The sequence below is a fragment of the Leiobunum rupestre genome, chromosome 9 (assembly GCF_980474605.1).
Source record: "Leiobunum rupestre chromosome 9, qqLeiRupe1.1.hap1, whole genome shotgun sequence".
NCBI lineage: Eukaryota > Metazoa > Arthropoda > Arachnida > Opiliones > Sclerosomatidae > Leiobunum > Leiobunum rupestre.
Window position 1 is genome coordinate 10,575,474 of NC_143392.1, and position 17,779 is coordinate 10,593,252.

At 33.3% G+C, this 17,779-nt stretch overlaps 1 protein-coding gene across 2 annotated transcripts in view; it reads left to right on the top strand.

The window, feature by feature from the left end:
* The window catches only part of LOC149926500 (carbonic anhydrase-related protein-like), a 75,420-nt gene that overhangs the window by 18,124 nt on the left and 39,517 nt on the right, over nucleotides 1–17,779 (top strand). Inside the window, exons 3-5 of one of the 2 annotated variants that reach the window (XM_090158653.1) lie at nucleotides 85–209; nucleotides 15,210–15,305; nucleotides 15,369–15,431. In XM_090158653.1, the coding sequence (XP_090014779.1) occupies nucleotides 85–209; nucleotides 15,210–15,305; nucleotides 15,369–15,431 (284 nt within the window). The remainder of the gene's footprint in view (nucleotides 1–84; nucleotides 210–15,209; nucleotides 15,306–15,368; nucleotides 15,432–17,779) is intronic. The other variant, XM_090158654.1, reaches the window with a different exon arrangement.

A 17,779-nucleotide genomic window follows, 5' to 3' on the forward strand; every position in this document is an offset into this window, starting at 1 on the left:
CGCTTCGTGGTCCATAACGTCCCCTAGAATCCTTGTTATTTACAAACTGATTTTTGAAGACATTTCTTCTTGGAATGTTTGCAGATTTATGCGGTGGTCCTCTGCCCTTGGATTCCACTTACCGATTGTGCGAGGTTCGTTTTCACTGGGGGAAGGAAAATTCCCGGGGATCTGAACATACTGTTAATGGAACATCTTTTTCCATGGAGGTACGATATTCTTGTAGTTAAATCTAAGCAGGAATCCATACCTCTACTTGGAATACTTATCCTGCCGGATCGAGTATGGTAAGATCAAGTGTTGTTAATTTTCCGGATAAATAAAATGCGGCAAAATTTCCAGAAAACTTTACGGATTGCGGAAAATTTTCCGCAAATCGGAAAAATAAAAAAATTTAAACATAAATTACTTTTTAAGGGGTTTTAATATTTTAAACTTTTTATCGATATAAAATGTCTAATATCAGTAAACATACTTTAAAACATTAATAGCGTTACATTGTTAATCAGTTTAAACTAGTCTAGATGTTTAGCTTTACTTTTAGATTCGAAAAAATGAGGCGAAAACGCCGCTTTATTTAAATTTGCAAACAATATATTAGACTAATCATGGAATTATTTTTTTTAATTTTTTGGAAAAATACGGAACATTTTCCGGAAAATGTTCCGACTTACAACACTAGTAGGATCACTCTAACGGCTTAGGCCCCGCCTACGAGATAAAAATCCCCTCTGCGCGCGCTCCCCTCTCACGTTGTTGTTTGTTAACATAGTGACGTCAAAAAAACCGTCAGCCCCATAGAGACGAAAATCTGCCGCGATAAGCATTCCATGTAGAGGTATGGATTCCTGATATAAGGTATAACTGGGAGTGTTCTGAGGGTAAAATAGGAATTCGCCAGAGGTGTAGTCAGGATAATATATTTATAATATAAAAATTATAACACTGATATTTACTTATTAGAGAGGTTAAGCAGGACGCTCTAATGGTTTGAACGACAACTTCGGGAGTATCTAGACGTTCATGAAATAAATTTCTTTAAGGGGGAAGACTACAGTGCCCATTGTCTACTTTCGCGCTATTTCAAGCTGAACTCTTTTAATTTTGTAGTTTCACTTATAAAATTAATATTTCAGTGTAGAACAGCCTCTTGTTTAGTGAATAAAGTAATTTTGACAATTTTAAATTTAAAAGGAATTAAGTTATTACGTTTTTATTCGAACCTCCCCGAGCTAAACAAGTTGGGCAAGTGCCCAAACTACCCTTTAGTTAGGACCTTATCTCGTTAACTATTAATATTAGAATTATCAAAATTATTGTAAGCACTAGAGGAAGGTTCAGCCTAATAAGAAAAATATAATTCAATTATGTAATTGTTAAAACAGAAACGTTCAGCTTGAACGAAAAAGAGGCTTTTACTGTATTCTTCCCCCATAAAATCAGTTAAACGTGCTTTCACTTTGACTGATAAAGAAAACATGTACAGTTACAATATAATTTTAAAACATTTTAGAAATATTTGCTAAACCCGGGTACATGACGAAAATAAAAAGTGTTTAACTAATTATACTAAAACGCGCCTTATTGAGTTTTGTCTAAAGACGAACATTTGTTTTCGTGTACCCTGTTTTACTTTAAAGGCGCCTATGAAATACATGGCTTAGGAGCATTTAAATAAGTGGCGTAGCTGATGGTCTGCGCGCGACACTACAGGTACATGTCTTGGGCACACAGCCTTCTTTGCGTGCTTTTTTGACCATAACATGTAGAGGTATTTTCACGCGCAAATTGAATTTTAAAAGGCGTCAATTATAAATAATATTTATTATTTTTCCTCGGTTTTAGTGTTGAGGAAACGATTACAAATTGCTGCTTATCAATATTTACTAATTAATCGTATAATTAGAGTATATATAATCTTGTTAAAAGCAAATTAAAATAAACAAATTAAAATTTCGAAAGGAATTTAAACTTATAATCGATTAAGATTAGTTTTGGATTTAAACTATCTGTTTTGCATTTCGATCCATCGTATTTTCCCTCCATTTTAGTTTTAGAAAACGTATTTAGCACCTCATTATTTTTCTTTCGAAATTTATTTTTGGACAAATTAGTGGAAGCCTACTAACAAGGGGAGTACCCGAGGTGTTTATTGCGTAATGTAGACCTATATGAAATATTAAATTTCCCAAAAGGAGACGTTGCACTACCCATTCGATTTGCCATGGAAACCGAAAAGGTTTTTGACGAGTTAAAACCATTTTTTCCTTACTTTACCCCGAAATTGTTCCAATTTACCCAAACTCGATGAAATTTACCTAAATGTGGTCCAAATTACCTATTTAGTTATTTTAAAATTTAGAAAAAAAATTCTTAAGTGAAACCGATAAAATCCCATGCTTTTTTTTTCTCAATTTTAAAATAACTAAATAGGTAATTTGGACCACATTTAGTTAAATTTCATCGAGTTTGGGTAAATTGGAACAATTTCGGGGTAAAATAAGGAAAAAATTGTTTTAAGTGGTCAAAACATTTTCGGTTGCCATGGCAAATCGAATGGGTAGTGCAACGTCTCCTTTTGGGAAATTTCATATCTCATATAGGTCTACATTACGCCCGACTTTGAACAAAATCGGCAATAAACACCTCGGGTACTCTCCTTTGTAAGAAACATGTTTCAAAAGTATGGCTAGATTAAAACTTCTTTCTAAGAGATGCGCTATATACTTTTGGTGCTGTTTGGATTATGAAGAGTAATTTTGGCTTCGTACAACGTGTAAGATCTCGCTTGGGTGTTTGAAAGACACAAAGGCTAAAACTAAGTTTCGGAACTAAGTTGTTGTTTCTCCCCGCTGGCAGTTTGCTCATTTCCGTTGCTGGTAATTGTCCTTGTATCAGGATGTGTTCGTCCCGTTTTGCTTCGACAACAAATTCTTTTTGCTTTTTCGTGGCAGGAACCATTCCCAAAACGACAATTCCCGCTGCGAACAAAGTCCCCCCCTCTTACGGATGTTAGGCAACATTAACTTTTCATACGGACCTATACTGACAACGCAATACGCCATTTCAGTATTTGTGGCGTGGCGCCATCTACCTCTGTTTTTCGAAAGCAGATACTAATGGTACAATGGATATTTCCAAAAGTAAATGAACCGAAGTTATCAGACTGCTATACTCCCCATGTTGGAGGCGTTTTTCCTTATTAAGTTACATAGAGGTCGGGGATGGTTAACTTTTATTCAATAGATACAGCTCTCAAAATTATTCGTAAAACGTTTTGATCAAGTAATTTATATTTCTGTATTATCCAATTATTTTTTTTTGATAAATTTGTAAAATTAATCGGAAAAACGACGTTTTTTTCGATAAAAAGCTCAAATTTTACGAATAATACATATTTTTTTAATTATTTTCCGAAATATTAAACGGTAAATTTCTTTGTTTACATTTTTTCAATAAAAAAATCAATTTAATCATGGATAATGATTAACCGTTACCGACCTCTAAAGTTACATTTTGACCTTGAATTTGAAATTTTGTGCGCTTCTAGGCCGAAAAAAAGTTTTTGTTTTAATGAAATTTTTTTTATACATATAAATAGCTATACCCACAATTCCCAAGTGCAATTTATCGCGTCAAAAGACGGGGATGGAAATTAGCTTTTTTTTGACTCGATTTGCTCATCATTTTCATAAGGAAAACTAGAGCATAGCGCCGAACCAATTTTCAACGGCGGCGGCGGGAACGATAATTAGTTCGGCGGCGGCGTGGCGCGCCGATTTTCAGAAAATAATCGGCGGCGTTGAAAAAAAATCGGCGGCGGCGGCGCCTAAGGGGAAAAAATGCCCCCCCTCAGAAATAGCGCCAGCCTTTTAATAGACCGCTAGAACTTAAATTGTTAAACACATTTAAAAAAAATGTTTAATAGAATGTATTTTATTAAAATAGGAACCACTTGTTTCCAAAACAAAGAAGAGGTAACTTTGGTAACTTATTTAATCATAAGTGTGCCTGAAAGAATTTTTTCATAATGATACCTTGTTGCAAGGATATGACGTTATTGACGTCACTTCCCAGTCGATGACGGTTTTATCGTCATCAAAACTAGTTCTCGCGTAGGGGGGGGGGGGGGAAGGAAGTTAAAACCAGTTTTACGCGACGTTAGTGCTGTCAAAGACTATATAAAGTTACGCGTAGCTTTATATAGTCTTTGGTGGCTGTGAAACAAGGTCTCATTTAAATTTTGAATACAGATATGTTAAACAGAGGCACACTTATGAGTAACTATGTCACATATGATAATATTAAACTAAAACATTTACGCTAGTAATAACAATACTGTACTAATTTACTACCATTTCACTAGTATTATTATCTATACACTCTTTTTAGAAACTTTTGCTGGGCGCCGCCATTATCGTACAGACAACCAACGAGCCAGCCCTCTACCGCATAAATTTCATCCCCCCAAATCCGGGTTTTTCCCCGCGCATTTAAGTCTATTATCACAAATTATTTTATCTTTGTATCAAACGAATTTTCAAAATGTAATAGAATAGTTATTGCTGAATGCAGCCAATGAAGCTGATACGTTTCTGTACTTATTACAAAATACGAGGCGAGGCCAGATCTTTTGGAAATTATTAATTATTTTTATTTTATAACGCTAGTACGGTGCACCCAACAGCCTAGGAATCGTAGCACTACCAAAAGATAAATCTATGTAGTTTAGATCTCAAAACGTAATTATTATACTTTAATAATGGAAATTAATTCGGCGGCGAAATAAAAATGTTTCGGCGGCGGCGGCGGCGCCGCCGAAATTAAATTTATCGGGGGCGGCGTTTCGGCGTTATCTAAATAATCGGCGGCGGCGGCGGCGTTTGATCGGCGGCGCTATCCTCTAAGGAAAACGCCCTCCTATTCTGAGCGCTATTTCGATAACTTCGGTTCATTTACTTCTGACGTTACTGAGGGGGTGTATTGTTTGGGCTAATTATTTAATCTATTTTTACTTAAGGCTCACGGGACTAAACATACCAGCTATAATATTATTTTATGTAGTATAAAGTTGCCTATGAGTTTAGTTTAATTAAAAAACTATTTTTTTTTGTTAAAATAGTTGTAGGTAAGATTTAAATATTTTTTTCGACATATTTACGTCGTTTTGAAGATACCAGCTTTAATATTAGCTATATTTAAGCAATATAAATTTACATAACTTTTAATATTATTATATACCAATAGATTAAGAATTTAATTTTAGGCCAAATATTTTGTGTTTTCAGTTTTAACATAATAGTTTGTACCTGTTTGTGTTGTTTTGAAAATACCAGCTATAATATTTGTTTAAAGCAATAGAAATTTTTACAGATTTTGATATTAATACCAATAGCTTAAGAAATTAATTTAACACAAAAATTATATTTTGGTTGTGGTGTTAAATTAACATAATTGGAATTAAGTTTAGTAAATTTCTATTTATTTATGGTTTGAAGATACCAGCTATAATATTAGTAGAAATTTACATAACTATTAATATTATTACTTACCAATGTAAATTAGTTTTAGACAAAAAAATCTGTTGTTTTCGGGGTTAACATAATTGTAGACAAGTTTTAATTATTATTTTTTGCCATATTAACCTTGTTTTGAAGATTAACCGCTTTCTAAAAATGAATTTTTCTCTCTTATCTGAAAAAGGAGGGCCTGACTTAATTTTTTCTGCGGTACGACCCTGTTCAAAATAACCGTTTTTGCAGAAACACACATACAAGTCCTTAAATTAGTCAAATAACCCCTTCAATTAATCAAGACCACCCTCTTTGCAATTCGGCCAATGGTGTATTTTGGAAAGGCAATAAACATGCAAATATATCATTTTCTTTCTGAATAAAACCTGTATCAATATTTATACACAGGTACGCCTTTTCCTAGTTGCAATGCTCATCTGGTATTGTCAACTGTTTTTTAAAGGGAAGAAACTCCAAATAAGAACGGATTAATGACCAACATTTTGCCCTAGAAACCGAATTGATAAATTTACTTTAGTTTCTAACTGCTATATTTAACTTTTAATATACCGTAAATAACTAAATCCGGTTTCGGTAACTGCGTAATTTTTGAAACGCCTGAGAAATCTTTCAACTAGAAATCGGGCGTATTTTTCTACCCAAACGGTTTCGCATTGTTTAAATTTCAAGCTATGTTTGACGTCTCATAAATTTGCCCAATTTTCGTTAAAATTGGTGGGAAATAAGTGAAAATGGAGAACTGGTGTTTATCCGATTTTTCCCACAACATTTCCGCCATTGACATGAACTTCCGTCGCGTTAACTTATGACGAATTTCTTTTGTTTTGGGTCCGGAAGGGGTTTCGTTGGGGGGAGATTTTAACGCGGGTTATTTGATTGGATAGTTCTCGTCCAATGGTTAACGATTATACACCATTGTTTCGAGCGAGGAAATTTGGCGACTACGAACAAAAGAGTGGCCGATAAGCCTATATTTAAAATATATTTCAAATGTTATTTAATCAGCTTGTAGCTCCCCTCCCGTATATAATCAGTCAATCTCGTTAAAGTTAAGTATAGAGATTGTACGATGAATTATAATCGAGATTGAAGAATTATACCGTCTCGATAATTTTCTCTCAAGGTGATATCATTCATTTTTCAATCGGTTTTATCCTGTGTTTGTCCTCGGATGTACGTCCAGAATGATTTAATACGATCGCGTATATCATTGACTATTAATTGAAAGCTTAACTTTCTAGAAATTCTTCGTAATTTAATTGATGACTTAAGGCCTTTTCACACGAGCCAACTTTTTGACCCAACTAGATGAGTCAACGAGTTGAGTCAACTAGTTGGTTCGTGTGAATAAAAGTTCGATGAGTTGATCCACCAAAAAAGTACGCGAGTAAAAAATGGATCACTGATCCATTTTTGCTGACTCAGCATTTTGATTTGAAAAGTTGGCTCGTGTGAAAAGGCCTTTAGTCGCTATGGTATTTCTTTGAGTTTCCTTTTTGTTTGGTTGAAAAATTCAGTTTTCCATCACATTTATTGAAGTGTACCAATTTTAAATAATTTTTAATGGTGGTAAATTTTTATAAATGGTGATAAATTTGGTTAAATAGTGAAAATATTGGTAAATAATGAAAAATATGGGTAAATAGTGAAAAATATGAGTAAATAGTGAAATTTATTGTTAAATGGTGAAAATATGAGTAAATAGTGAAAAATATGAGTAAATAGTGAAAAATATGAGTAAATAGTGAAAAATATGAGTAAATAGTGAAAAATATGGGTAAATAGTGAAACATATGAGTAAATAGTGAATAAAATTGATAAATAGTGAAAAATATTGATAAATAGTTTAAAATATTGGTAAATAATGATGAATGTTGGAAAATGGTAGAGATAAAGGTTTGGTAAATTGTTGAGCTAAATATTGGTAAATAGTAGATATAAAGGTTGGTAAATAGTAGATATAAAGGTTGGTAAATAGTAGATATAAAGGTTGGTAAATAGTAGATATAAAGGTTGGTAAATAGTAGATATAAAGGTTGGTAAATAGTAGAGCTAAATATTGGTAAATAGTAGATATAAAGGTTGGTAAATGAAAGAGCTAAATATTGGAAAATGGTAGAGATAAATATTTTTAAAAGGTAGAGATAAAGGTTAGTAAATGATACAGATAAAGATTGGTAAATGGTACCGATAAAGGTTGGTAAATGGTACCAATAAAGGTTGGTAAATGGTACAGATAAAGGTTGTTAATTGGTAGAGATAAAGGTTGGTAAATGGTAGAAATAAGGGTTGTTAATCGGTAGAGATAAAGGTTGTTAATTGGTAGAGATAAGGGTTGTTAATTGGTAAAGATAAAGGTTGTTAATTGGTAGAGATAAAGGTTGGTAAATGGTAGAAATAAGGGTTGTTAATCGGTAGAGATAAAGGTTGTTAATTGGTAGAGATAAGGGTTGTTAATTGGTAAAGATAAAGGTTGTTAATTGGTAGAGATAAAGGTTGGTAAATGGTAGAAATAAGGGTTGTTAATCGGTAGAGATAAAGGTTGTTAATTGGTAGAGATAAGGGTTGTTAATTGGTAGAGATAAAGGTTGGTAAATGGTAGAAATAAGGGTTGTTAATCGGTAGAGATAAAGGTTGTTAATTGGTAGAGATAAGGGTTGTTAATTGGTAAAGATAAAGGTTGTTAATTGGTAGAGATAAAGGTTGGTAAATGGTAGAAATAAAGGTTGTTAATTGGTAGAGATAAAGGTTGGTAAATGGTAGAGATAAGGTTTGTTAATTGGTAGAGATAAAGGTTGGTAAATGGTAGAGATAAAGGTTGGTAAATGGTAGAGATAAAGGTTGCTAAATGGTAGAGATAAAGGTTGGTAAATGGTAGAGATAAATGTTGGTAAATGGTAGAGATAAAGGTTGTTAAATGGTAGAGATGAAGGTTGTTAAATGGTAGAGATAAATATTGGAAAATAAAGAAAGTAATTTATAATCAGTAATAAAAGGGTTAAAGAAAATCTTTTATCTGTAACTTAAAATTCTTAATCTTAGTTTACATTACATGTACAAACTGTTTCTTCACTCTGAGTTTGAAAAATGCATATTTAAATTTAATTTTAATTCAAATATTTAAACCTTTTCCATGTACCTTATTTACAACATCTTTCAATTTAATCTATATTATTTATTATTAGTTACCACTCTTTTTTAATCGGTTAGCTATCAAATCGGGAAACAGAGTTTACTTTAAGGCACCATATTTAGCACTTTTCATTTTATACTATATTATTTATTATTAGTTGCCCTACTTTTTAAAAAAGGTTAACTATAAATTCGGGACACGGATTCCGCTGCATTTAACAGAACGGAAACTATAGAAGTTAATTTTGAATTAAATTTTAAAATGATATCTTTAATCGTCCATTATCTTGGAAATTCTGGCGTTGCGCCCCGTTAATCAAGGTCGGAATCGGCGGTTGACGTGGCTTGTTAGGCTTAATTGAGATATCGGAATTAATTAGAGCTATGGGCGACGCACCTGCGCTGGATCTCGCTTTCTAATTGAGATGTCTTATCATTAATTATCTACTCTTTATCCACATTTGACCTCCGGCGACCGTTTACTCGGGACTGCATCTTATTAAATTCATTATTATATTCTATTAAGAAAGCCGTCTTGCTGACCGGAATACCACTCGATAATATATGCGTTTTAATTTAGATTAAAATGAAAATTGTTTTTGTTAGATCGTTAACCGTTAGGCACAAAGGTTTTGGAAATAATTTAATTCTTATTTTGTTAAAACCTGGATTTCAAAGTAGTTGAATATAGCGTCAGGATGGCCTACTACGTTTTTTATAAGCATAAAAGTGGAAAATATATTTGCTATAATATTTTTATAAAAATGCAGTAATATGTTTGTAAACATGTGGTAATATTTTTGTAAACATACAGTAATATTTTTGTAAACATACAGTAATATTTTTGTAAACATACAGTAATATTTTTGTAAACATACAGTAATATTTTTGTAAACATACAGTAATATTTTCGTAAACATACAGTAATATTTTTGTAAACATACAGTAATATTTTTGTAAACATACAGTAATATTTTTGTAAACATACAGTAATATTTTTGTAAACATACAGTAATATTTTTGTAAACATACAGTAATATATTTTAAACTACAATATAAATGCATAATATCAGTTTAGATATGAAGCGTACTTATCAGTCAAATGTGGGGCATACTTATCAGTTGAATGTGGGGTATACTTATCAGTTTAATGTGGGGTATACTTATCAGTCAAATGTGGGGCATACTTATCAGTTGAATGTGGGGTATACTTATCAGTTTAATGTGGGGCATACTTATCAGTTGAATGTGGGGTATACTTATCAGTTTAATGTGGGGCATACTTATCAGTCAAATGTGGGGCATACTTATCAGTTGAATGTGGGGTATACTTATCAGTTTAATGTGGGGTATACTTATCAGTCAAATGTGGGCATACTTATCAGTTGAATGTGGGGTATACTTATCAGTTTAATGTGGGGTATACTTATCAGTCAAATGTGGGGCATACTTATCAGTTGAATGTGGGGTATACTTATCAGTTTAATGTGGGGCATACTTATCAGTCAAATGTGGGGCATACTTATCAGTTGAATGTGGGGTATACTTATCAGTTTAATGTGGGGTATACTTATCAGTCAAATGTGGGGCATACTTATCAGTTGAATGTGGGGTATACTTATCAGTTTAATGTGGGGCATACTTATCAGTCAAATGTGGGGCATACTTATCAGTTGAATGTGGGGTATACTTATCAGTTTAATGTGGGGTATACTTATCAGTCAAATGTGGGCATACTTATCAGTTGAATGTGGGGTATACTTATCAGTCAAATGTGGGCATACTTATCAGTCAAATGTGGGGCATACTTATCAGTCAAATGTGGGGCATACTTATCAGTTGAATGTGGGGTATACTTATCAGTTTAATGTGGGGCATACTTATCAGTCAAATGTGGGGCATACTTATCAGTTGAATGTGGGGTATACTTATCAGTTTAATGTGGGGTATACTTATCAGTCAAATGTGGGGCATACTTATCAGTTGAATGTGGGGTATACTTATCAGTTGAATGTGGGGCATACTTATCAGTTGAATGTGGGGTATACTTATCAGTCAAATGTGGGGCATACTTATCAGTTGAATGTGGGGTATACTTATCAGTTTAATGTGGGGTATACTTATCAGTCAAATGTGGGCATACTTATCAGTTGAATGTGGGGTATACTTATCAGTCAAATGTGGGGCATACTTATCAGTCAAATGTGGGGCATACTTATCAGTTGAATGTGGGGTATACTTATCAGTTTAATGTGGGGCATACTTATCAGTCAAATGTGGGGCATACTTATCAGTTGAATGTGGGGTATACTTATCAGTTTAATGTGGGGTATACTTATCAGTCAAATGTGGGGCATACTTATCAGTTGAATGTGGGGTATACTTATCAGTTTAATGTGGGGCATACTTATCAGTCAAATGTGGGGCATACTTATCAGTTGAATGTGGGGTATACTTATCAGTTTAATGTGGGGCATACTTATCAGTCAAATGTGGGGCATACTTATCAGTTGAATGTGGGGTATACTTATCAGTTTAATGTGGGGTATACTTATCAGTCAAATGTGGGCATACTTATCAGTTGAATGTGGGGTATACTTATCAGTTTAATGTGGGGTATACTTATCAGTCAAATGTGGGGCATACTTATCAGTTGAATGTGGGGTATACTTATCAGTTTAATGTGGGGCATACTTATCAGTCAAATGTGGGGCATACTTATCAATTAGATGTAAGGCAATAGTATCCATAATATGTAGGGCATACTTATCCATAAGATGGGGTGGCGGAGTGGTTAGCACTTTCGCGTCGCAGGCAGAGGAGCTGTGTTCGAACCCAGCTTGTAGCATTGGGTGAAAACTCGGAATTACTCAATCTGCGTTGAGTTTGAAAGTTGTCTCCCCACTGGTTTAAGGGGTTTTTTTTTTCCGCTTTCCATGTTAAAAACTTATAGAGCTTAACGGTGAGTGTAGGGAGTTGTTGGCTCGCGTGGCATGAAAGGCTTGCCACCAGCCTCCTACGAATTGTAACCCGGCCAACTGAACTAATGGCATGAGAAGTCGCTTGATGACTGGGGCCTAAAGTGGTGCCTTGGGTATAAGAGTAGCTGATTATTATTAAGTACCTTTATTAATGTTAAAATAGTTTCAAAGAAAGATAAAGTGAAATTTTGGGATAACTGTAATCACAGATCGTTTTCTGTGGAATCAAAACAAATTTTAATTCATTCAATATTTGATTATTTAGTTTAAACATACTGTTTGTTTCATTTCTTAAACGTATGAATTCATTCGTTTAACTGCTTAGAACTTAAATGAGAAATTAATTTTAATTTCTGCTATGAAATATAATATGCGATTTCAATTTACTTATTTAATGTCGATTACTTTATATTAAGTACCTCATTATATAGTTGCGTAATTAATATAGTATATAGTACTGTCTGAGTGCTGTCCAATCACGAATTTCGTCATCGTGTATCCTGGTTTACCAAAAAGCTATCTTGCAAAAAGTTAAAGGAGTCAACCCTTACCAAAATGACTTGATCCAATGAGAAATTCGTATTCAACTGGAATCAAGTCATATCTAGTTTGAAACCAATTCTGTTTGGATCAAATAATTTTATGTAATATCGAAAAAAAGTTAGGTTTGAATCATTGTAATTCGATAGTTAATTAAAATGATAGTTAATTAAAAAAGTTAGGTTTGAATCATTGTAATTGGATTCACGGAATAAAGGTAACTTTCAAAATTTAAAATTGGATCGAATATGACATAACTTGGATTGATCAAAATTGAATTTGGATCTGCAAAATTTTGGAATAAATTCGGAAATAAATTTGATCCATAAGTTTCGTTAGTGAATCTAGGTCTATTTTTCTAACGAAATTGTAATAATGAAAATCAGCTAGGCTAATACCCAAGGCACCACCTTAGGCCTAAGTCATCAAGCGACTTTTAAAGCCATAAATTCAGGTGACCGGGTTACATTGCGTAGGAGGGTGGTGGCAAGCCCTTCATACCACGCGAGCCAACAACTCCCTACACTAACTATTACCGTTAATCTCTCAACGTTTTTATGGAAATTGGAAACCGAAGAACTTGGTTGAATTAGTTAGTGGGGTAGGTTCTACTTGGAATTTAATCTTTCAAGTCACATATTCAACTTAATTATTAATTTTATCGGCTACTATTTAAGTTTTCCTTTATTCCAAACCCATTAATGCCATACGTGTACAGATAAGCATCTGGTTTTCGTTGAGACGCCTTCGAATAAGTCTACGCATTGTTTTAAATATTCTAAAAGGGTCTGTTTCCTGTATAGTCAACACAGGACCCCAATATGTATATCTGCCCGCGCGCGATCAAACTGTAATTCGGCCAACGTGTTGTCGACTGCGGGAACTACAAAGTAGAGAAGGCTTTTCGAACATCGTCAATTATTCAAATTAAGCTCCCTGCTTACCAAGGTGTCCCAAACAGTGGCCAGGGGAGGGGGTTGCTATAAGCTGATTATGCAGTCAACGGAGCGGAACCCTTCGCTTTGGTACAAGGGCCAAACCTTTTTATATATTATTATTCTTCTTTGCTTTTCCTCTATTATTCTTGGAGGATAATATTCATAATATTCATTTAAATAATGTTTGTCCGAAGTCGCCGGCGATTGGCTGGCTGGGGTCCCGCCCATTGATTACCTCACTCGACGCGGCTAATCCATTTGGTCGTTTCTTGTTTTTAAGCGCAAACTTCACGCAAGAGTGCCCACGGTCGATTAGTTCTCGACCCCCCACCCCTGTATTTTAGCCCCCCCCCCTTTGGTTCCACCCCCTCACTTTTATATTACCCGCTCGGCAGGTGTGCCCGATTCTCAGGGGACGAAACTCAACCGACCCGCGATACAAAATTTTTATCGTTCTACCCCGAATTGCCGGCTCCAATACGGAATTAATATAGGCTATAAAGTAATTTTATTTTTAAGCGAAATTACTTCTAATGCATAGAGTAAGGGCAGTGCTACATCACACGACGTCACCCATGCTTTTTCCTATTCGTAAAAAATTCGCGCCCACAATGGCGGCCATGGCCAAAGCTACTTGGTTTTTATATTCAGCTAAAATTATTTCCGAAAATTTTAATTTTTGTAATTATAAATTTTTATGTACTAAAATTACATCCTACCATAGGCAATTTTATATAAAACATGTTCTTATCATGTGTTCTAGTTTCATCACATTCTAAGCTTTCTGTTCTGTATTATGTACTAAATTTACACCCTACCATAGCCAAGATGACTCTTATGATCTTCAAAACCAATTTTTATCATGTGATCCACTATTATCATATTCTAAGCTTTTCGGTTCTGTATTTTGTGCTAAAATTACACCCTACCATAGGCAAGTTTATATAAAACATTTTCTTATCATTTGTTCTAGTTTCATCACATTCTAAGCTTTCTGTTCTGTATTTTGTTCTAAAATTACAACCTACCATAGCCCAGTTTATATAAAACATTTTCTTATCATGTGTTCTAGTTTCATCACATTCTAAGCTTTCGGTTCTGTATTTTGTTCTAAAATTACAACCTACCATAGCCCAGTTTATATAAAATATTTTCTTATCATGTGTTCTAGTTTCATCACATTCTAAGCTTTCTGTTCTGTATTTTGTTCTAAAATTACAACCTACCATAGCCCAGTTTATATAAAACATTTTCTTATCATGTGTTCTAGTTTCATCACATTCTAAGCTTTCGGTTCTGTATTTTGTTCTAAAATTACAACCTACCATAGCCCAGTTTATATAAAACATTTTCTTATCATGTGTTCTAGTTTCATCACATTCTAAGCTTTCTGTTCTGTATTTTGTTCTAAAATTACAACCTACCATAGCCCAGTTTATATAAAACATTTTCTTATCATGTGTTCTAGTTTCATCACATTCTAAGCTTTCGGTTCTGTATTTTGTTCTAAAATTACAACCTACCATAGCCCAGTTTATATAAAACATTTTCTTATCATGTGTTCTAGTTTCATCACATTCTAAGCTTTCGGTTCTGTATTTTGTTCTAAAATTACAACCTACCATAGCCCAGTTTATATAAAACATTTTCTTATCATGTGTTCTAGTTTCATCACATTCTAAGCTTTCGGTTCTGTATTTTGTTCTAAAATTACAACCTACCATAGCCAAGATGACTCTTATGATCTTCAAAACCAATTTTTATCATGTGATCCACTATTATCATATTCTAAGCTTTTCGGTTCTGTATTTTATATTAAAATCTTAATTCCTTCATTTATAATGAAAAATTACTTTCTGACAAATGCAAAGCTGTGTACAAGTTTACTAAAGTACTTATAAATTTAATTATAATAATGTAATTATAATTATAATAAAATGCATTGTTGTAGTTATAACTATTAAACAAATTCAACTTTAACGTTTATAAGGCTAAGCCTTTACATAACTTGCGATTAAATTAATATTTATATCATAAATACTTTTTAATTAGATTGAAACATGCTTCAACTCTTTCATTTGTAGGTACAGTTAGTTCATTTTAACATCAAGTCTCACGACTGTTACCAAGATGCCATTGAGGCTTCCAATGGAATCGCAGTCATTGTGTTATTCGTTCAAGTAAGTCACCTAATTTTTAACAATTATCCCAATATTCTAATGTATTTTTTGAAACTTATGCAGGTTGGAAAACAGCACACGGGATTGCAAACAGTCATCCAATCTCTTTGGAATGTGCAATACAAAGTGCGTAAGAATTTTATAACTTACTTAGTTTAATTTGTAGGCTTATAAATTACGTAGTGGTTTATAAAACAATACCGTGACTTGTAAAACTACGCCGTGATTTCGTATAACTGTGCCGTGAGTTGTAAAACTACGCCGCGACTTGTAAAACTACGCCGTGAGTTGTAAAAATACGCCATGACTCGTAAAACTACGCTGTTTCTTGTAAAACTACGTCGCGACTTGTAAAACTATGCCGCAACTTGTAAAACTACGCCGTGAGTTGTAAAAATACGCCGTGAGTTGTAAAAATACGCTGTGAGTTGTAAAACTACGCCGTGAGTTGTAAAAATACGCCGTTAGTTGTAAAAATACGCCGTGAGTTATAAAACTACGCCGTGAGTTGTAAAAATATGCCGCGACTTGTAAAACTACGCCGTGAGTTGTAAAAATACGCCGCGACTTGTAAAAATATGCCGCGACTTGTAAAAATACGCCGTGAGTTGTAAAAATACGCCGCGACTTGTAAAAATATGCCGCGACTTGTAAAAATACGCCGTGACTTGTAAAACTACGCTATCAGTTATAAAATTACGCCATCAGTTGTAAAAATACGCCTTGAATGGTTATTAAAATTGATGATTCGAAGTTAATTTCTTTAAATTTTCCCATATAATAAAAACAATGATATTTACAATGATCAAAGTAATTATTTTCGTATTTATTTAACAAGTAGCTTTGTATTATTAGTGTTTTAAATAAAATTGAACTTGTAAAATACTCTTCCCCTTATACATAATCGGTTAATAAAGCATTTTATTTTGATAAGAAAACTTTCAAAAATCCATAAATATTATTTCCGCAAAAAATAAACGGCAAATTCATGGAAAATTGATGTTTATTTAGTATTCTTATATTTGGCATTAGCATTAATAGTCAATATATATTTCTCCAAGAGTAATACTATTCGCTTAAGAGCTATATTATTTGAGTTTGATGCAAATATTTGCAAGTAGTCTCTCTCTAGAAATATTGGAGAGGGCTCAGAAAAAAAATGGAATTTGCCAGCGTTACATGGCTCTTAATATTTTTTGTCTCGAATGTTCGACTAGTTAGAAAAGGTTTTGTTGGTGAAGTTACCATGGTGATATTCGTTGTCCGAGCAGGTCCGAGTACGAGTCGATACCTCTGTTTGACCTGTCCGGCAATGGTCAGTCCATTTGTAGATACATCGCGCCCGTGTCCGCTTGGGACGATATACCCCCGTATTATCGAAAATAGCCCCGGTTTAACTTTCATATCGATCGATCCTATAATCGATATATCTGGCCGATCGATTCTTTCCCCGAATTATAATTTTACTCCTGACATTAATTGTTTCGCGAATTTACCCATAAATAATTCATTATTGATTTATATATATTGGAGGGGGCTCATAAATCTAAACGTAGAACTGAGAAATCTAAAACGTTATTCTATTTTGGAGGGATATTCATAATTTTTAGTTGAAAATAATTTTAACCGGGCTTCCTAACCACAATCATTTAGACGCATCCTTTGTGGAGTATTGTTAGGGTTGTTCATTTTTGGCTAATATTGATTTTTAAGCACTTTAAACCTATTTTTCTTGATAAATTGATTAATTATTTACTTGTAGCGATGATTTTAAAGTAAAATTGAATTTAATCTTAGTTAAATTTAATAAATACTTGTAATTTAGTTTGCTCTGAATTGGCATTGATTTCTTTTGTATATTATCATACATAAATTGAAGTTTAATAGGCGATTTAAATCAATTACTTTAAAATACATTTAATTGTAATTGCTATTTAATTTAAATTAATTTAAATAAGACAATCCAGCATTATTTTGACGTAAACGTCAAAATAATACCAATTTAACTGGTCTAAATTACATTAAAGGATTACCTAACTTAGATTAATTCAAAAACCTAATAGTTCAGTTTTATTTCCGAATTTCAACCTATAGGCCAAGTGATTGGGTTAGATTTTTGGCAACACAAGTGACATACATGGCAGAGGCGAAAAAACTTACAAACGGCTCTATTTTTATCTGCTCACTTTATTTATTTTCAAAAACCTTCATGAACCAACCTCTCCACCTACTTTTAATAAAGCGAAACTTTTAATAATATGCGAAATAAATTAAGAGCCACTAGTTCGATTTGGTAAATAAAGATGTCACTATATTGTAAACGGATGAGGCCTATAATACATCCCCTTTAAATTTACCAATATCTAAAACCAAAAATTGAATAGAAAATTTCATAGAAATAGCATTATTGAAACACTTCTTCGGACTCTTTTGTTATCAAAATATTTAGTTTTCTAACTGAAAAGGTTCTGGTA